Below are 22,584 nucleotides of genomic sequence, written 5' to 3' on the forward strand. Positions count from 1 at the left end.
AAAAATAAATAAATAAATACTTAAGACATAACATTCTACCTATTAAAATGCACCATTTCACTATAAGACACATAACTATGTGAAATTTCATGACTATAGTAAATACTCTCTGTCGCCAAAGTCTAATAATGGACACCTGTTGATCCCTGTGATAACAACACCCTCCTCTGACGAGGTCAGTTGGAGGGTGAAAAGATTCCCTCCGGACATGCAACTCGTAGTTTCCTGGTGCATATGCGTATGTGTGGTCATTTAGCTCACCTCTGTGTATTAGTATCTGTATGTGTGCAATGATGAATCATATTCTTAATCGCACAGGGGGATTCGTAACACCTCCCACTAAGCAATTTACTTTCCATAATACACTTATAAAGTATCGTCTGTGCTGCTTACTTCATTTTCATTTCGACATTACTTTGCATCAGTGACACAAAAGGATACTGAGGTGTAAGATGCAGAATAAAGAGCTGAGTAACAAGTGCTACGCAACCTACAGTGCCACATAGACTTCAGCCCAATGATCAACAGATATCTTAATGTAAAATATATGGTGAAAAATACATTATCTATGGGTACAAAATCCTCTTTAATTCGTGTTTACTGTTGGTTCATCGGAGTTGTGAAAGCACTTTTGAGTAATTACAAGCTACCCACATTGTAAGATATAGTACAGAACGATTCCACTAGCCTCTGTAGTCTGATAAGGTACTTTCTATGACGAGCATATTCTTGCAGTTTTCAGCCAATTTATTTTTCAACATAGGATAGACTTCATGAACTGGAGGGCTTAGATATAGACTCCATTAACGTTACCACTCCAACTTATCTCTCCTCTAAACTGTATTAGACCACTGGATGAAAACGAAGGACGAAAAGAAATATATATCATCGGCCTGAAGGGCTGAAAACTATGACTGCACAAATGAGCGGAAGTATATTAAGTAAATGATCGTTGTCCTGGCTGTTGATGACCAGGAGTCGAAGGTTTCACGTCCTCCCCCCCTTTCCCCCTTCTCTGTGTGTGTGTGTGTGTGTGTGTGTGTGTGTGTGTGTGTGTGTGTGTGTGTGTGTGTGTGTGTGTTGTTCGTGACCACCACTGCGAGTCAAAAGTACTCGGCCTTCATCTGAAGTTTAAGTGGATGAGCCAAATTCAGTAGTATCTGTGTGAACAACTCTGAGCAAAAGCACGACGACAGATCCTTACCCATCGTTGTGTCCATCCCTTTCTAGTTCCCGCTCCTCCTCAACCGACAGAGAGTGTTCCTCCTTCTCATGCCCTGATGCTGTGTGCTCCATAATACTATGACATAAAATAATTTGTATAAAACCTTCCATTCTAACAGCCGGCAAAGAAGTGTCGACGAATTTTTGCCCATGGCTGTACATTCATGGCTGTGATAAATAATAGGGAAGTAATCACATAACTAAAGAGTCATTGCACGAAGCTATCTTTATTTCCTATCGAATGTATGAAAGGGAAGAGTGGACTTTGCTAGGAGGACAAAAATCATGAGTGAGAGGCTTGGAAATGAGTTACCTGAGAGGAGCTTTGAAGCTATGTAGTGTGATAAGCAGACCAATAAGAATGTTAAGGAATATTTTTGCGATGAGTTGGATGTGTTGCGAGAATTAGAAGTATCCTTAGATGTTTCGGCCAAGTGAGGAAAAAGGAGAATGTGAGATTAAACTGAACAGGCAATACAAGATGAAAGGAATGGGGGGGGGGGTGATCAAGAATGAGTTGGTGGGACGGAGTGAATAGGTATATGTAGGAGAATGGTGTGAGTTGGAGGAAGGAAAGCCTGATGGCGAAGGAAAGGGTGAAATGGAGGCAATTTCGTTTAGCTACCTCATCTTGGGCGAAGGCGTTTACCTATAGACTGATAGATCTCTGTCTTTTTTATATACCAGTATCTATTTATTCCCAGACGACTTAATCCCAGAAGGGACAGCCACAAACAAATCTTCTCCATGTAGCCCTGACCTCTGCCATTTGGCTGCCCCCTTTCCGATTCACACATATCCCCACTCTCATATATCTCTCCACTCCAACACTTCATCTCATCCATGGAAATATTAATTAATGGTGTATTTTGTTAGATGATAAGGCCAGAGAAGAAAATTCATGCTTCAAAAGTCTGTTAGCATACTGTACTCGAGTGGATAGAGAGTATGTAAAATAATATGGATGGAGCTTTTTTTTTTTTCAGATATGATATTTATGCGCACCTTCCATACGGACCAAGTGGAGCCCAAGTTGTACATGTAGCGTCCTGGAATAGCCAAGAAGGCCTCAGTCTTGAATCGCCTTATCCAATTTTTCCAGAAAAATACGAAGAGTAAGTAAATAACAGTATACTAATATAATGTGATTACGAAGAGTCAGTCTAGTAATAAATGGAAGGGCCAAATTAAGTAACATTAACTTCAGGAACTGTTGAACATACAGATTGAAAGTAATGCGAGTATAAGTGGCTGGGAAATGACTGGGAGAGGGAGGGATGTAAGAAGAGAGGAAGAAATCAGTAGGATGGAAGTTGTGGAAGCCATGAAGAAAGTTAAAATGGGGAAAGCCCAGGAATTGATGGAGTGTGTGGTGAAATGCTGAAGCACGGGGGAGAGATAGTATTGCAATGGATGTGGGATATGTGCAGATTGGCCTGGGAGGAAGGTAAAGTCCCGGAGGATTGGAAGTCAGGTATAATTATTCCCCTGTACAATGGAAAAACAGGTGGGTTAGTGGAGCGTTAGTGCCCCTCCCCGGAAAACAACTAACTAAAAATACGAACAAGAAGCCTCGGACAAGGACTGACAAAGAGTTGACTTAGGGCCGAACACAGGACTTGTTACGGATAGCTACATGGAATGTAAGGGGTGCAAATGATGAGGTGAAAGAGAGAGAGATTGTCCAGGTGCTTGAGGGTGCGAAAATGGATATATGTGGATTAACTGAAACTAAATGGTGAGGTGAGAGTGTGAGAGAATGGGAGTATGGATGAGGTATATGCACGGGAGAATGAGAGAGCAAAAGAAGGAGTGTGTATTGTTGTGAGTAACAGAAGGAGAATATACGAGAGTATGGATCAATTGGCTCTAGGATTGTGTGGGGAAGAGTGAAAGGTCGACTACAAATGTGGGCAGTTCTGTGCGTGTATGCACCAACGCAAGATCGTGCAAATGGAGTGAGAGAAGAATTCTGGACAAATGTGGAAGTGTGCTTGGAAAAGTTTGAAAGGAATGAGAGAGTGATTTTGATTGGAGATATGAATGGAAAAGTAGGGAATGTGAAGGTAGATGGAGTAGTTGGTGAGTGGGGTGTGCCTGCAGAGATGGATGAGAACGGCAGGGCTTTAGTGGACATCTGTGCCGGGAGAGGGTTGGTGATAGCTAATACCCACTTTAGGTACAAAATGATCCATAGGTAGCCTATACGTGGCGAGTGATGACAAAGGTGGATGGTGAACTGAATGAACGGAAGGCAATGATTGATTATGTGTGTCTGGATCAGAGGATGAGAAGGTGTGTAATGGATGCAAGAGTAAATAGAGGTTGGGGGAGTGGACTTTTGGACCACCAGTTGGTGGTGGTCAGAATCAAAGTCCAAACAAAATGGAGAAATAGAAGAAGGGAAGGACAAGAGGAAGTAGTTCTTTCAAGGAAGGTAGAAAAGTTACAAGAGGATGAAAAAAAAGGCAGTATATAAGAGGGAAGTGGAGGTGCAATTGGACAAATATAGAATGGAGCAGGTGGGGGACGTGGAAGGTGTGTGCAAGATGTTCACAGAAGAAATCCGTGCAGCATGTGAGGTGGTGTGTGGTGTGAAGAGAAGACGAAAGGGGATGCGGGGAACAGCATGGTGGAATGAAGAGGTAAGAGAGGCTGTGGCACAAAAGAAAAAAGCATTTAGTGAGTGGATGAGAAACAGGGGCGTTGAAGAGGTTGAGAGATGAGAGAGTTATATGTAGAGAGGAGAGAGAGGTGAAAAGATTATTAAGAGAGAGTAAGAAGAGAGTGGATGGGGAATTTGGAAGGAATTTGATTGTAAAGTGGAGGGAATGTAAGAAAGTGCTCTGGAAAGAGCTAAAGAGCGTTAGACAGGGTGCCAAAGAATTTAGCTGGGGAGTGAAAGATATAATTGGTAGATTATTAGTGGAAAAGGGAGAAAAAGTGAGGAAATGGAGAGAACACTTTAATAAATCGTTGAACATAGAGAGTGAAAATAATGCAAGCACAAGTGGCTCTGGATGGCTGGGAGAAGGAGGGATGTGAGAAGAGAGGAAGAAATCAGTAGGATGGAAGTTGTGGAAGCAATGAAGAAAGTTAAAATGGGGAAAGCCCCAGGAATTGATGGAGTGTGTGGTGAAATGCTGAAGCATGGGGGAGAGATAGTAATAGAATGAATGCGGGAGATGTGCAGATTGGCCTGGGAGGAAGGTAGAGTCCCGGAGGATTGGAAGCAGGTATAATTATTCCCCTTTACAAAGGAAAAGGGGAAAAAGAAGTGTGTGGTAATCATAGGGGCATTTGTCTTCTTAGTGTAATAGGAAAAGTATATGGTAGGATACTTACTGACAGAGTTAGGGAAATAACAGAGGAATTAGTTGGAGAAGAACAGGGAGGTTTTAGGAAGGGAAGAGGTTGTGTAGATCAGATATTCATTCTTAGATCTTCAGTGGAAAAGTTTCTAGAGAAGGGAAATAAGTTGTATGCGACCTTCATGGATTTGGAAAAAGCATATGACAGGGTGGATAGACATGGATTGTGGAAAGTATTAAGAATATATGGAGTAGATGGGAAGCTGTTGAAGGCCATGAAGAGTATGTATGATGATGCTAATGCTGCAATGCGTGTGGATAGTGAACTGAGTGAATTTTTCTATTTGAAGGCTGGATTGAAACAAGGATGTGTCATGTCTCCATGGTTGTTCAGTCTATGTGTGGATGGGGTTATAAAAGAGATACAGGGTAGGGCAGTGAATGTTGGAGCGGCCCTAGTGAGAGAGGGCAGCGTTTGGAAACTCCCTGTACTGTTGTTTGCAGATGATACTGTGTTGTTAAGTGCAGACGAAGGGGAGCTGCAAGGCTTGGTGGATAAATTTGGGAGAATGTGAAAGAAACGGAATCTAAAGGTGAATGCACGGAAGAGTAAAGTTATGGTCTTCGAGAGAAATGAAGTCACTTAATGTACAGTGAGACTGGATGAGGAGGAGATGGAGAATGTGAGAGCATTTGAGTACTTAGGTACTTTGATGAGTAAGGATGGAATTTTAGGGGATGAAGTGCTTGAAAGGGTACACCAAGGAAGAATGGTTGCTGGTTCTTTGAAAGCAGCGATAAGAAACAGGGAAGTGAGCATGGAAGTGAAAAAGTTACTGCATGATAGTATTGTGATACCAACACTAACGTATGGAAGTGAAGCTTGGACCTTGTTGGAGGGACAGAAATCAAGGGTGAGAGCAGTGGAAGTGAGTTATTTGAGAGGAGCATGTGGAGTCACTTAGAGAGACAGACTTTTTTTTTTTTTTTAAATAAGAGAACAGAGGAAGGAAAAACAAATGAATAAAAAAAATATTTTATACACCAGATTACTGGTGTCACCAATTAATAAAATATCTGTAACAGCTAGACTTGAACAGCTGTAGGTTGAAGTTTGGAGGGAAACAACTCTGGTGAAGCGAGTTCCAGAGAGATGCAGTTCGGGGAATGAAAGAATTCTGATAGGCAGAAGTTCTGCAATATGGCTGAGTGACATTCCAGTCATGAGCGCTACCAGATGGCCGTGTAGCATGAGGGAAGGCTTGGAGAGGTGGCATCATGGACACAACTTCGTCTGAGCATTTGCCATAAAAGTATGTGTAAAATATTGCAAGGGAGGCAACATTCCTTCTTACATGTAGGAGAGGTAGTTTATTTGTAATGGCAGGGTTGTTAATAATTCTAACAGCATTTTTCTGAATTTTCTCTAGTTGTTTTAATGCAACCTCTCCACATCCATTCCACAAGGGTGAGCAATATTCAAGCTGAGAGCGCACATGACTCTTATAAATTATAGCTAACTGTTCGTCAGTGAAGAAATTATGGACTCTGTACAATAATCCAAGTTTCTTTGAGGCGGTTTTAGCAAGTGATCTAACATGAGAGGTCCAGCGAGGGCATTGTTAAGTGAGACGCCAAGAAATTCAATACTTTTGGAGATGGGAATAATAGTAGCACTGACAAATGAGGAAGTGAAGGAGTGTTGTGGTGTGGATTTGGATGTGATAGGAAGCGTTAGAGAAACGGATTGAGGTGGTTTGGCCATGTGGAGAGAATGGAGAGAGAGAGACTGACGAGGAGAGCGTATATGAGTGAGGTGGAGGGGGGAGAGAGAGGGCGAGGCCTAGGATAAGATGGAGGGTTGGAGTGGTGTACAGTATGAGAAGGATGTGTGAGCTGGGAGCAGGACAGTTAAATGGCGGGGGACAGGGCGACATGGAGGCGATTTGTTTTTGGCCATTCCTTACGGGATTAAGGCGTCTGGCAATAAACAGATCGATAGATAGTAATGTTTGTCGTATTCTAACTTCCTCCAAAAATATTAGTGTGTAGTGAACTAGACTGCTTCATGTGCTAATGCAAAAACTCCACGGGCCAGAAATGTTGATTTGTTGTCCCATTTCTCCAAGAAACAGGGGAGCGAACGTAAGTTTTAAAAATACTACAAGCATAAATGCCTATGTACAGTATACTGTAAACTTTGCTCAAGCAGCGAAGCTTGCAAATAAAGGCTGAATTTCAGTACTGAAGACATTCCTCAACTAGAGTATATTTTATCAGTACTTCAGAGATGGACATAAGCTGTCTGACTTAATCCATGGCATTATTCATCTATCGCACTCATTGTACATCGACTTTCTTAAATAACTAATTCGCCTACGTTCCAATAAATCCATTCATTTTGCCACCATAATCAATAGGTAATGTTAAATGCATAAACTTCAACAGTAATTCAGTGTTTTACAGCTCTCCACTTAATACCTGTACCTTTTGATTTATTCAAACCAGCCTTCCTCAACTCTAAACAGTCACCCGTTTTAGTATGTCATCATTCTTAACTTCATAGCATCCTTGGCAAACAGTTTGTAATTTCAGCCTTCCATGACTCAAAATACCGCCGCTGTGTTAACCAGTCTTTAGCCCCTCCGTTTTGTTACCTCAGAATTATCACAACCTTCACATACTGCCAGTTCTTTCAGCATCCTGACATTCCCAGCTTCATCTCTGCTGTACAGTCAACATCCTCAGCTTTTCACCTTCCATACGATCACTTACACCAGTCTTCGACCATTTGTAATATCACTTTCTTGTCATACCGTAAGTAATCCCAAGTATCCACAATTCCTCATTCTAGTGGTAGCCTGATTAAAATGCGAAATACTTCACCAGATACAAAGGGTTTACAGGCTATGACTGTGCTTTACAGTTTCAACAGCACTGCGGTCCAAGTAACATTTACGACCTATTACCTTCGATGGGTGGTGAATTTAATAAATCCACCAGGATTCAATAACACTATTAAAGGACAGACAATGTCCTTGTACTAAACTGGTGGAGGGCTTAACGTAATATCTATGGCAACATTTTTCTTTAACAGTTTTCACGGTGCTACGGTCCAGTTGGCGGCCACAACCTACAAACCCCTATGGATAGAGAAACAAGAGATCAGCCCAGATGGCAGCATAGTGACCCATCGCTCAGGGATTGATTACTTGCTCCTTGAAACTGTGGCTAAGGCTATGAATTTTACCTATGACGTCATACCTATCAAAATCTGGAAGCAGGTAAGAAGGGAAAGGAAATTTTGTGGCTGTTGCCTTAATCGATTCGTGAACCAACAAATATAAAACACTGGTAGTGAAAGAGATAATTTTGTTGGGGACGGGATGGCAGGAGGGAAGAGAGATGATTTATATCGGCGTATGTTTTGATGATACTTTGTAGACACATCATGCATTGCAGATGTTTGCACATATGAAGTGGACAGGGTTCTTGGGACACACACACACACACACAGACACACACAGACACACACACATACACACACACACACACACACACACATATATATATATATATATATATATATATATATATATATATATATATATATATATATATATATATATATATATATATATATATATATATATATATATATATATATATATATATATATACACACACAGTGTCCCGGAAGGAAACGGCATAACCTTGGGAAATGACAGATGAGTAACTTCTAATCCAAAATGTTATATCAACATATATCCAAATCTCAACCATTACGGAACTACAGCTACAACGACCTTATAAATGAATTGGAAGACCACTTTCTCTCATAAAGTCATCGGTAAGTGTAGCTACGCAACGTTTGAGATGTGGACTGTGTTCATATGACATCTTTTGCTAAGAATTGTCTCATCTATCATTTCCTAAACTTGTGAATTTTCCTCCTGGAAACTCACCCCCAATGTGTGTGTGTGTGTGTGTGTGTGTGTGTGTGTGTGTGTGTGTGTGTGTAAAATCTATTTTATTTGTAAATTCATTTCAAGTGCCAGTGAAATGCATTTTCAACAACTTATAAAGAGACAAACACATGTTCTCAGGCGAAATAACCGTTTAAAATTTTTACCCAGATAGCCTGGCTTTTTTTTTTTTTTTTTTTTTAATTTCCGTGTACACTGTTGTATACGTGAAAGCGTATAGAGATAAACTGATAGACAAACATACTGATTTCAGTGGGGAATATCCTTCCATCAAGGTTTATGCCACAAAAACTATGATAAAGTTGGGAGCAGACACCATGAAGCACTAAGCCGCGGTGCTCTTCTCCATAACACACGCAGCTTTGAAACTGAAAGTTTATTTACTCAATACTCTTGGATACAATACTACTTCATCATCAAGGTTCCACAGGTACTCCCCCTAGATGATTCCCTAAGTATTCATTTTACAAACCCACAAAAGGTGGATGGACGCCCGAGTTGTGACACCAGCTGCCAGTACCCGTATTCAAACCCTGGGGCCATACATCTTGCAACTTTGCATTCAGGGAAGCTAAAGGCGAGTCCACACGTGTACTCGAACAAGTGTTGGGAACATGTATGCAACACAATAACGAACACGCTGCAAACATGTTGGGAACAGCAGCGTCCAGATCATGTTGGCAACATCATGATGAAGTCTTAGCTGCCTGGTATGGACACTCATATCCCATCGCCTCTGCTGCCAGTATTCAAAGTTGCACTGAAACATGTATGCATACATCTGTCCTAATACTGCTGCAAACATGTACCCAAACATGTTGCCAACTGTGTTGTCAATATATGCTCTAGGGCACGTGTGGACGCGCTTTAACCACACAGCCGTCGCAGTTGTTATATATACTGTGTATATATATATATATATATATATATATATATATATATATATATATATATATATATATATATATATATCCATCCATCCATCCATCATCCAATCCTACGTTGCCACATGAGGAGCGTACATTGTTTGATTGTTTGCTCCGGGCAGTGCGGAAAAGTTGTCATTTCATGAAATAAGAATCGTGTTAAAAGCACTTTGCTCTAGAGTGATATCTTTTACTTCCCCAAGCTGACTGAAGTTTGAAAATTCACCCTCGGAAATAGGCAAAATATGTGATATACCCCGATTTGATATTTTGATATATTTTCCTTTTGGGTCCTGCTGAAAAATAGTGTTATACCTTGTAAATGACGCATGGAAGGCGGATTGATGTATGATAATATCTTCTTCTGCCTCAATTCGTCTGAAAAAAAAAAAAAAAAAAAATCAGTAGTTTTTAAAAAATTCCTAAAATTCTATTATGATGTCTATAATTTAGGGGTAGCTATAATATGAAAACCAAAAGCCTATATATCATTTGTGCAAAGGTATATCAATATACAATAATATCTTCCACTGTCCCAATTAAAATAAATATTACTTATTTTCAGAAACTTGGTCAAAAACACTGCATCTATGACTGCTTGCCAGAGTTCAGAATATATATTTTCTGTTTTTAAGCTATTATTTAGTTGAATAGAATTTCATATACAGCTCTTTGCGAGGAGGTGGCTGTATTTCATGTTCCGCCCTACTCCAGCCCAACCACCCTGCAGTTGCTGGAGCTATATACGTGCTAAACTGCTTTTTAGTTTCAAATCGAGGCATTTGTTGGCGAGACAACAGAGTTGATTGAATAAATCCATCCCGGTTGCTTCTCCCACAAACTTTCTCAGAAGCCTCGGTAACAAGCTTGATGTAATGTTCCACTGCTTGAGTGTGACACGGAATATCCTTTGCTTGAGAACGTGGAACATCACCTGTATGAATGAATTCCATGATATTTTCTGTGTCTATGTTCCTTGTAAGAGGAGGTTCTGTCAGCTCCAAGGAATGCCAGTCAACCATGTCATAATATGATTCAGTGCTGAAATTTAGAGTGGGCAGAGTGCATAAGAGGTCACATAAGAGAGCTGGGTTGGAGAGATCTTGAAGGCACGAAGCTCAGCACCAGATTGTGTGAGAGCTTTAAGTCAGTAGTCAAGGTACTGGCAAATCAGAGACCGGAACATTAAAGAAACTAAAATTCATGATGATCTACATATACAGTGTAAGAAGCCTTGCAGAAGATTACAGAGCTGATACCTTAATGACTGAGTTAGATAACATTAGTTGGGATATTGTAAGTTTCAATAGATGTACAGGAAAAGAAGTAAAATTAATTGAGCTGCAAGACAGCAGCCTCCTATTTTACTACAAAGGAAGGCAAAATGAAAGAGTTAGTGGAGGAGGATTTCTAATACAAAACATGCAGAGATCATTGTTAAATTCAACAGTGTATCTGACAGAGTAGCAGGGTTAGTAATCAGACTAGATAAAGATACGCTCCAAAAGTAATACAAGTACTCGTATATGAACCAACTTCTCAAAGCTGAGATGAAGAAATGGAAAAATTCTATGATGACATCTAGATTATGGAAGAAAAAAGGCCAGATATTGTATAATCATGGGAGACTTCAATGCAAAACTTTGCACTGGAAAATGGAGAAGCATGTATGGGAAAATTCGGAATGGGAGAAAGGAATGACAGAGGTGAACTGGTGGTATATTTTTCTGAGATGTATAACATGAGAATATTGAACACATTCCTTCATAGAAGAACAGGGAGAAACTAGACCTAGAGAATTACAAATGCAGAAGCAATGAATGAAATCGACTTCATCATGGCAGATAAGAACATGATCATTAAAGTCACAGTTAACGATTATATATAGGAAGTGACCATAGAATGGTGAGTTGTACAGCCAAATTTATTTTCAGGAGTGGAAGAAAGAAGCCGATTAATACTAAAAATACATGCCCATCAAAGGTAAGTGCAAACAAAGCAGACTTTCATTTAGGAATTACGAACAGATTTCAGGCTGTAAGTTATGCAGAGTGTGACACTGATCAACTGAATGCTAGAGTAACAAAAGTGCTAAGAGAATCAGCAGAGCTAGTAGTAACCAGGGAGCTAGCCCCTCAAATTTTGGGAAAAGTGGCCCTGAAAGATATACCTTTGAAGCTTATATTTTTGTAATATGCAACATTGCAGGAGCAGGGAAAGTAAGATACTAATAAAAATCTCACTGCAAAAGTCATAAAATGATGCATAGTTTAGAAGTGAGTCTTCGTCCAAAAGCATTCAAGTAAGAAACATTTTATCTACAACACAGTAGTGCCATAACCTTATAGTATTAATTTTGCAGCTTGAATGCACTAAATACCCCTTCATTAAACCCACTGCAACATGGTAGTTCCGTAAAGCAAATATATTTCCAAAATTTCTTGAAAAAATTCATACGGAAATATGGGATTTACTGAACAAAATATACATGTTTCTGACTAGTGTGTCTAAAATAACTGCCAGGTACATTGTATCAAATCTTTCGTAAAAAAATATCAAACTACTGACGTTCTCTGAACAGAGAAGTACATTAGTAATTATATCTATGGCAACAGAGGCTCATAAAGTGAATCAACTGACTATTGTCTCAGACCCAGAACTTTACTAACTGTAGCCCATAACTTGAACTGACTTTTCCATAGTGGGTGAGTTTCTTTGTGATTATCATAACTAAACACATAATTGAATATGAAAAGTATAATGACATTATCTCAAATAACACTCAAAAATGAATCATCATATGACTATTGCCACAGACACAGAACTTTGTTATCTGTATAACATGAACTGACTTTGCCAGACGGGTGAGTTTATTATGTCTTTGTTAAAGTACAGTATGCTAAAAACATAACTGAATATGAAAAAAAAAAAAATGACATCATCACAAATCAACGAATATTCATCTTCAGATGATTCTTGGGCCTCAGTGCATAAGAATTTATCAGCCTCAAAGAAACTTGGATTTTTATACAGAGTCCCTAACTTCTACACTGATGAGCAGTTAGCTACGATATATAAGAGTCTTGTGCGGTCTCAGCTTGAACATTGCTCTCCCTCGTGGAGTGGATGAGAAGAGGTTGCATTAAAATAACTAGACAATATTCAGAACAAAGCTGCTGGAATTATTAATAACCCTGCTATTATAAATGAACTACCTCCCCCACAAGTAAGAAGAAATGTTGCCTCCCTTGCTTTATTTTACATATATTTTTATGGCAAATGCTCAGACGAAGCTGCGGCCATTGTGCCACCTCTTCATGCCTTCCCTCGTGCTACGCGGGCATCTGGTAGTCTTCATGACTGTAACGTCTATCTATCTATCTATTGCCAGACGCCTCAATCCCGTTTGGGGTGGCCACAAACAAATCGCCTCCAAGTCGCCCTGTCCCCCGCCATTTCACTGCCCTGCTCCCAACTCACACCCCCCTCTCTCATATACCTCTCCACCCCATCCCTCCATCTCATCCTCGGCCTCCCCCTCCCTCTTTCCCCCTCCACCTCACTCACATACTCTCTCTTCGTCAGGCTTTCACCCTCCATCCTCTCCACATGGCCAAACCACCTCAGTGTGTTCCTCATAACGCTTCCTATCACATCCACATCCACACCACAACGCTCCTTTATATCCTCATTCGTCAGCCTGTCTCTCCATGTGACTCCACAGGCTCCTCTTAAATAACTCATTTCCACTGCTCTCACTCTTGACTTGTGTCCTTCCAACAACGTCCAAGCTTCACTTCCATATGTTAGAGTTGGTATCACAATACTGTCATGTAGTAACTTTTTCACTTCCATGCTTACTTCCCTGTTTCTTATCACTGCTTTCAAAGAACAGGCAAACTTTCTTCCCTGCTGTACCCTTTCAAGCACTTCACCCTCCAAACCTCCATCCTTACTCATCACACTACCCAAGTACTTAAACGTACTCACATTTTCCAATTCCTCACCATCCAACCTCGCTGTACATTCACTGATTTCACCTCTCTCAAAGACCATCACTTTACTCTTCCCTACATTCACCTTTAGATTCCGTTTCTTACACACTCTCCCAAACTCATCCACCAAGCCTTGCAGCTTCCCTTCGTCTTCACTGAACAACACAGTATCATCTGCAAACAACAGTACAGGGAGTTTCCAAACACTATCCTCTCTCACCAGGGCCACTCCAACATCCACTACCCTACCTTCTACCTCTTTTATTACCCCATCCATGTACAGATTGAACAACCATGGAGACATGACACATCCGTGTTTCAACCCAACTTTCAAAGAGAAAAATTCACTTAGTTCACCATCCACACGCACTGCAGCCTTCGCACCATCGTACATACTCTTCACAGCATTCAACAACTTCCCATCTACTCCATATATGTTTAACACTTTCCACAATCCTTGTCTATCCACCCTGTCATATGCTTTCTCCAAATCCATGAAAGCCGCACACAACTTCTTTCCCTTCTCTAGAAACTTTTCCACTAAAGATCTAAGAATATCTGATCTACACAACCTCTTACCTTCCTAAAGCCTCCCTGTTCTTCTCCAACTAATTTCTCTGTTCTTTCTCTAACTCTGTCAACAAGTATCCTACCATACACTTTTCCTATTATACTAAGAAGACAAATGCCCCTATGATTACCACACACTTCTTTTTCCCCTTTTCCTTTGTACAAGGGAATAATTATACCTGACTTCCAATCCTCCGGGACTCTACCTTCCTCCCAGGCCAATCTGCACATCTTCCACATCCATTCTACTACTATCTCTCCCCCATGCTTCAGCATTTCACCACACATTCCATCAATTCCTGGGGCTTTCCCCGATTTAACTTTCTTCATTGCTTCTACAACTTCTATCCTACTGATTTCTTCCTGTCTTCTCACCTCCCTCCTTCTCCCAGCCATTCCCCAGCCACTTATACTCGCATTACTTCCATCCTCTATGTTCAACAATTCCTTAAAGTGTTCTCTCCATCTGCTCACTTTTTCTCCCTTCTCCACTAGTAAGCTACCATTTTTATCTTTCACTCCCCTGCTAACTTCACTTCCACCCTGTCTTACTTTTTTCACCTCTTTCCAGAACATTTTCTTACAGTCCCTCCACTTTACACTCAAATTCCTTCCAAATTCCTCATCCACTCTCTTCTTACTCTCTCTTACTAATCTTTTCACCTCTTTCTTTCTACATATAACTCTCTCTTCCGCCTCTCAACTTCTTCCACGCTGTAACGTCACTCAGCCATATTGCAGAACTTCTGCCTATCATTTTTTTATTCTCCGAACTGCATCTATCTGGAACTCGCTTCCCCTGAGTTGTTTCCCTTGAAACTTCAACCTACAGCAGTTCAAGTCCAGCTGTTACAGATATTTTATGAATGGAGGACACCAGTAATCTGGTGAATGGATATTTTTTTTAATTCATTTCTTTTTCCTTCCTCTGTTCTGTTACAAAAAAAAAAAAAAAAAAAAAAAAAGCTTTACCGAGGCATGTATATCCTATAATAGCAGGGTACCTGTGCTTTTGAGCGTAGGCAGTTAGGCAAACACTTTGATACTTTGCACTTGCAAGAAGCTGGTTTTGCTGATGTTGGTTTTGCTGGTTTGGTCATCATTATGGGTCGTAGTATGCTACTGACAACACAGCTGCCATACTGGGTGGCAGGTGGCAGAGACAAATTGCACATGTGGGCTCGCTTGTAGACAGTAAGTTGTAGTGCACGAAGCAAATGATAATGAAAAGCATCTTCAGTAGGAGGTAAGTTTAGCAGATCTGTTCTGCTTGATGCAAAAACATGTTCCCTCGTCACATTTAGGTCTTCAAATATTTTGGCAACATTAGGACTGACCATACAAGCTCTTGATTCTTCAACAACGCCGTCTGTTAGATCCAGATCAGCACCACTATCACCGTAACATGATATCTCTGAAAACTGTCCAGCTTTCTGTAAAGCTATGTTGGCTGCCATCCTTTTTCCATGTCACCTCGAGAAATCACGGAAACGAATATCAGTGCACGTGCAAGGGTCTGTTTTTCTGTATGGTATTTATATGACAACTGTACAAGTTCATGCACTGATAAATAATTATCCAGCTTCTGGATCCACATTTCTGTCGGAGACTGTAAATGACAGTAATAGTACATGGACAGGACAACAATCTGTGTCTGTTGCTTGGACTACAACACGTGACTCTTCATGAATTCTAGTTGCATACGCAAGATGAGCTATTATATGGGTATCTGCTTCTTCGTGTTCCTCACATCTGAGTTCTTCAGTTTCATGAACACAACTCTACTAATCCTTACCGTCGTATCTTTGCTGGAAAATGTACCACTAAAGACAAGGGATATACATTTTGGTATAAGGGTGTCTTTTTTTGGCACAAATCAACTGTGATATGAGATCCAGCAGACTAGCCTTGTTCCTAGGACTTTTCATAAGAACTTTCCAGTTGGGAAAGCTAACATTTTCTGCTGGTAAAAACTGTGGTGTGCTGATGTTTCCACAAAGAAGTCTTTCATCAGCCTCAAGATTTTTTTCACTTGAAAAATCATAACGATCGCCAATAAAATGGATTTCATTGACTCCTTTTGGCTTCATTTCCATTATCTTTGCTGCATATCGTTCGACTAAATTACCAACAGTTTTAGCACCAAAGGTTTGGAACCTCTGTATAAATGCCATGGCATCTTCTTCATTTTCCGATTTATAAAGTGTGTCATACAGAATCTGTGATACCCAAAATCTTTAGCAATCATGTCAACTATGACGTCACAATTCCCTTCTATTTTATTAAAATGGATTAATCACCTAATTCCTTTGCTTTCTGGTGAATTAAATGTTGCATATCAAAAGAGCTTACTAACACAAGTATATGCCTACCTTTAGGATCGTGACTCTTTTCACAAAGAAAACAGCAAGTTTTTGCATCCATCTTTGTTGGTAGGGTTGCTCGTCTCTTTACACAACCAGTTGTATCCATTGGCAACTTGCCACTCGGTTCTCCTGCTTCTTATTCCTGTCTGCCTCTAAGAGATTCGATCTTATTTTTATATGTATATACGCTTTTACGTTACAGCAAGTTTTAGCATCCATCTTCGTTGGTAGGGTTGCTCATCTCTTAAACCAGTTGTATCCATTGGCAACTTGCCACTCGGTTCTCCTGCTTCTTGTTCCTGTCTGCCTCTAAGAGATTTGATCTTATTTTTATCTGTATATACGCTTTTACATTCTTTGTGACATTTACGATCTTTCTTGAGGAAGCCCTCTTCATCATCAATATATTGGGATAATCTGTGGTAAACGTCATCTTCCCTGATGAGCAAAGCAGACCTAAAACTTGGAAATCCTCTTGCTGTTAATTTTCTGCGAGGTTTTGAAGATTTTCTCTGGCACATCAAACATTGCTTAAATGTTAAGTCAATACCTGTTTTTGGACTGGTTTCTGTTTTCCAAACAGGAACCAATTGGACTGCCGCCAATTCCGATGTAGTTGTTTATTCTGAAATAAGAAGAGTATTTTTTATAGTTTTCTCCTGCAAAGTCTTGTCATATATATTTTTTATTATCTACTCACAAATCTGAAGTATATGAAGAAAAATAATAATCCCTCTGTTGAGGTACAATTAGGTGAGAAAAATTCTGAAATGTCATAGTCTTTTCATAGTTCTCCCTTTACAAAAGTAATTTTTTGGCATAATTTGTGTTGTAATTCATATGTCCTTTTTCAATTTAATATGTCGTATCTACAGCCCAATCGGCGGTAGTGGACCAAAATTTGGCTTAATCTAATCATTCAAAATTAAGCTTTTAGCAAATTTTTAATTATGGTTTAAAATCAAGATTTTTGCATTAAACGGTTCAAGAAAATAGTTTTGCAATGCGATTTTGAAAAGTATCTTACTTTTTGATACACCTTAGATATCCTTTTTAACAGCCAAGGCACTGCAAACAGATTACCTGTTGGGTCCAACAAAACCCCTTTTTTTTGCATGATAGCCTCAAGTGGCTCTCTGACTATAGGGAAAGCTAATGCAACGAAAGCCAACATGGTCTCAAAAATTAACCTTGAGCTCATGAAAAGAAGGACAGAGATGAAAGTTAAAACCAAGAAAAATTATATAGAAAGCAGAATAAATAAACTACTCAACAAGAGAAAGAAAGAAGGAAAAAAAAAAGGAAGCTAAACATGGATCAGATTAAAGAAGCCCATCAAAAAAGAAAAAAAAAAAAAGGAAAATCCTGAAAGAGGTCCGAGGTAAAAATGGCACTAGGAAAGCCACAAATCATTTCACTGAAGTTGTTAAATCCAAAGATAGGATGGTCAAGAGAGGTGAAGAATTTTACAGAGTTGATGAATGTTACAAAGATAGGATGGCCAAGAGAGCTGAAGAATGTTGGAAAGAATTGTAAGCATCAAAGATAATATTAATAGTAAAAAAATTTTCAGCTGACCCAAGGAATATACCAAAGTAAATTATTTCTTTTAAAATTATAAAAAAAGGAAACGCCCTAGATGATGGAATACTGGCAAATTTACTGTCGGATGCAGGAGTAAAAGTACAAAACAGGTTTGCCCACTTATTTACTCGGTGTATAAAGAAGAAGCAAATTCCTAAAACATGGTGTAATACAATAGTTGTTTGCTTTAGACAAAAGGCGACTCAAAAGATCTTAGTAACTGTCGACCTATTTGCTTACTACCAGTTTTTTACAAACTCTTCACTGAAGTCCTTACAAACAGAATAACAACAAATTTGGAAGAAAACCAACCAGTGAGCAAGCAGGATTCTGAAGCGGGTATTCAATTACTGATCATCCACAGGCAAAGAATCAGCTAACTGAGAAAACTACAGAATATAATAAAGCCACCGTTCTTAGGATTTGTTGACTATGAAAAGGGTTTTGACTCAGTGCAGCACAGAACAATTGTAAAATTATTGCTGGAAAAAAGAATAAATGAGAACATTGTAAATCTGCTGGAAAACATACAGTATATAAAGTAAGAACGCTACAGTTAAATTACATATAGACTAGGAAAAAATTAAGATTTACAAGGGCATGCGACACCGAGATACAATTTTACCAAATTATTTACAGCATGCCTAGAAATTATTTTCAGAAAGCAAGACTGGGAGAACAGTGGACTAAACATAGATGAAGAAAACCTACACAATTTAAAGTTAGCAGCTGTCGTTGTGCTAATCTCAGAAACAGCAGAGATATTGCAAGGAATGTTAAATGACCTAAAAGTAAAAAGTCTCAAGGTAAAGCTAAAGATGAATAGATTCAAACTAATGTTTAATCCAAATACCCCAAAAAGAGTCGTCAGAATAAGAAGAAATTCTTGACGAAGTCAAGAAGTCCAGTTATTTGGGGTATCTACTGAAAGTAATGAAAGACTGATAGCGAAATAAAAAGATGCATTACAATTGGATGGAAAGCTTTCGGTAAACAGAGACATTATGAAAAGTACTGTAGCTTGTCAATATGTATGAAGCGAAAAGTATATAACGAATGTATAATTCCAGCTATTAAGTACAGTTAAGAGACCTGCAGACTGACAAGGTCGATGGGAAATCAACTAATCCATTTTAAAAGAACAATAGAATGATCGATGTTCGGAATATCTTTAAGAGACAGGAAAATATAAACTTGTGTGAGAGACCAAACTTAAGTGAAAGACATTATTGAAAATATAAAAGAACAGAAATGGAAGTGGACAGGTCATGTAGTAAGAATAAAGGATAACCGATGGAGCAAGAGGCCGACTGACTTGACTTCAAGAGAATGTAAGCATTGCAGAAAAAGGCCAGACAGGAAATGGACAGATGCAATATAGAAATCTACCAGCAGAACGTGCCATAGATTGGCTCTGTCAATATATATATATATATATATATATATATATATATATATATATATGGAGACTTTCTGGTACAGTGTGCGTTTTCGTACATGAGAGAACCAGGGTTCGCATCCTGCCAGGGTAATAAATATTCAGAGTGTTCACCCGGTCATGTATGGCTTTGACAGAAATAAGGGGTGCTGTGGTTGGGCCAGTGTCACATACTATAAAGTATGCTTGCACCCAGTCAGCTTGCGCTGGCTGGTTACACTTGGTTCGCAGACTACACACACATCCATAGCCACTCCAACATTACATTCACACTTACAAGCACTTCTCACCCAACATAGAATCTCTACCAGACAGCCTAAGCCACTTGCTAGAGATACATAAGCTGTATCGTCCCCACTTCGGTTGGGATAGGCCGATCCTGCAGTGGATACTCAAACGGCTGATGATATATATATATATATATATATATATATATATATATATATATATATATATATATATATATATATATATATATATATATATACACTCGTGTATCGCTTTCCATACTACTGCTCTAATTACCTTGATTTCAGCATGGATACTAATAGGTAAACTGATGCAGATATATATATATTTTTCCAGAGAGAGAGAGAGAGAGAGAGAGCATTGCTGCCTCCTTTTAAACTGTTGATAATTGTAATCCTTGGCAGGGTCTTGACCTCACCTCTCAGCGCAAGACCCTGTTTCTCCCAGTATATCACACCTTCCTCTACCACCGCTTCGCGTACCTTGATTTCACCATGGGCTACACATATGCCTTCTTCTGCTTCGCTATGGCCAAACCCAAGCTCGTCACCAACTGGCTTAATCTATACTATCCACTTCGGAAGCATGTTTGGGTCGCTACCTTAGTATCCCTGCTTTTAATGCCAGTCATCATGTATGGTGTAAGTTAATCTAACCACTCAAATGTGTATTATAGTTCATTTAATGTACAGTAGTGGAGAGATACTATTATATTTGATAAAGTAACTATTCATTTCAATGCGATATTATTATTTATATTATTTGCTTTACCAATTTTTTGGTGCGAGACTTTAACCCACTGACTCCCGTTGCCGTATATATATACGTCCACACATTTTGTCACTGTGACTCCCATTGATGTATATAAATGCGCAGCAATTGCAAAGTCCCTAATTTGCACTATTTTCAAATTTTGCGCATGATTTTTGGTACATATACACGGGACACCTTTCTCTACAAGATGCCATGCAGGGTCAATGCCTTACCCCGCATGACCTCCCCCCCTCACACACATTGTCTCGGCAATTCACCTGTTACCAGTGACCTGCCCAGTAAAGACATGTCGTGCCACTGTATGAAATTCAAGGCCAGAGTGATTCCCTAATCAAAAACAATGTGGACGACAAAGTTTACGTAACATTAGAGGAAGAAACAGTTAGAAATGATGATCAGGTAATGTCACCAAAAAACAGTCAGGTATGTTGATGTGTTTGATGAGTGAAACAATGCTTATATTGCCTATATTACTGTGTGAAAACCAATATACTCTTGTACTACAAATAAATTTGTACGAAATAAATAAATAATGTTTATGAGTGGTGTGGAATAGTTACCCTCCCATAAAACTCATTTTCTTTGGAGCCAGCCTGATAGAAAACACAGTAAGGTAAAGGGTACTTCTACCTGTATCCAGGATTGTAAACATCAGTTCAGCGATTTCTCTAATAATTTTCGATGTTGCTCACCAAAAGCAGATTGTTTGAGGCAAAAAATTTTTTTTCCAAAATTGGTCAGGATTGGAAGGGGTCAGTGGTGGAAAATCAGTTGGTACGGGGCGGGTTAAAACTAGACAGACCTCTATATTTAATATAGTATTTTCATTACTATTTTCATTTCAGAACAGCCCTGATATTTTATGTCATTAATTAATATGAATGAGTCACAATGGTGATTACCTGTCTTTTCAACAATCAAAATCCACTAGTTTTTTTACAATATTCCATTCTATGCGGCCGACCCTGGGTACAGTCCAATTCTAAAGTTCGTTTTCCTTTCCAGTCCCTCTTCCAGTGTTGGGTTCATTGGTGCTTGAGTGTGATATAGTGGACATAGTTGCCTTATTTCATGTATCTGTATGTTGTAATTTGCACCTTTGTCCAGTAAGTTTCATTGAAGTGTCCAACAATAAGAAGAGGAAAGGGAGGCAAACCGACTTTCAAATCAGACTGTACAGACTAATCCGTCTGTTCCTGTAGGTCATTCAGTGCTTGTTTTCACAGTTTTCTAACAAATGGTATTACTGTGTGCCACATCAGTAATACTATGCGAATAAGCATTGTTTTTGTGTGACCCCATTGGATTTCGACATGACATACATCAAAAGACTCGGAAAGACGAAGTGACAATAGTGATGCAAATTATAACTGCATGAGGTTAGTTGCACGAGAGCAAGGTGCATTTTTGTGCCCGATTTTTCGCCAGACACAGGAAACCCTCTACAGGTAGTACCACTTGGTGGAATGAGCTGAAACTTTGCATGGGTATGACTGGTATATTAAAGCAGGTCAATGTCAAGTTTGGTGTCAGTATGTGTCATGGAGGCAAGTGCTTAGTGGCCAAATATGGCCACTAAGTGCTTGTCACTCACTAGTACTACCAACTTTGGTGCTGCTTGTTGCTCACTATATTCCATGAAGCTGGGGATTCTCATGAAATACTGGCAGTAACAACAGTATGTTTTTTGGCTTATTGAGGATCTCTGAAAATAATGACATTTTGAGTAATAATAAAACTTTGTTGTTTACAATTAGATGAAAACTTATCAGTAGCACCAGCTCAGTATTATGGTTTTTCGACCACACATAGGCCACATTTTTTCAAAGTTGGACTACTCATTATGCAATAATTAGATAATTTCTACCAAATTTTAGAGCCTTTCAGATATGACCTCAGTCATTCTCCAACTTAATTTAGATATTTCATCCGGATATATATTAACGTTTTATACACTCCACACTACTTTATAAATTGTCTCTATAGATACCAGTGATGGAAATACCTTTTTGACTTGAATGTAGTAATAATACTAAAAATAAACAAAAGTGGTGATATACTCTTTCATTATTAACGACAGGTTGAATAACATCGTGCCGTTAACCTACTTTACCTGTCTAGGGCTCGATCAGTACGATGTTAGTCATACTATTTAAGTGGT

At 39.2% G+C, this 22,584-nt stretch overlaps 1 protein-coding gene across 1 annotated transcript in view; it reads left to right on the forward strand.

The window, feature by feature from the left end:
* The window catches only part of LOC145397267 (ionotropic receptor 21a-like), a 49,623-nt gene that overhangs the window by 13,340 nt on the left and 13,699 nt on the right, over nt 1-22,584 (forward strand). Inside the window, exons 2-4 of the mRNA XM_080270464.1 lie at nt 2,211-2,339; nt 7,633-7,819; nt 20,054-20,290. Coding sequence (XP_080126590.1) covers nt 2,211-2,339; nt 7,633-7,819; nt 20,054-20,290 — 553 coding nt within the window. The remainder of the gene's footprint in view (nt 1-2,210; nt 2,340-7,632; nt 7,820-20,053; nt 20,291-22,584) is intronic.

The sequence above is a fragment of the Coenobita brevimanus genome, chromosome 40, assembly GCF_032717465.1.
Source record: "Coenobita brevimanus isolate Jiangsu-jjx chromosome 40, ASM3271746v2, whole genome shotgun sequence".
In the NCBI taxonomy this organism is placed as follows: Eukaryota; Metazoa; Arthropoda; class Malacostraca; order Decapoda; family Coenobitidae; genus Coenobita; species Coenobita brevimanus.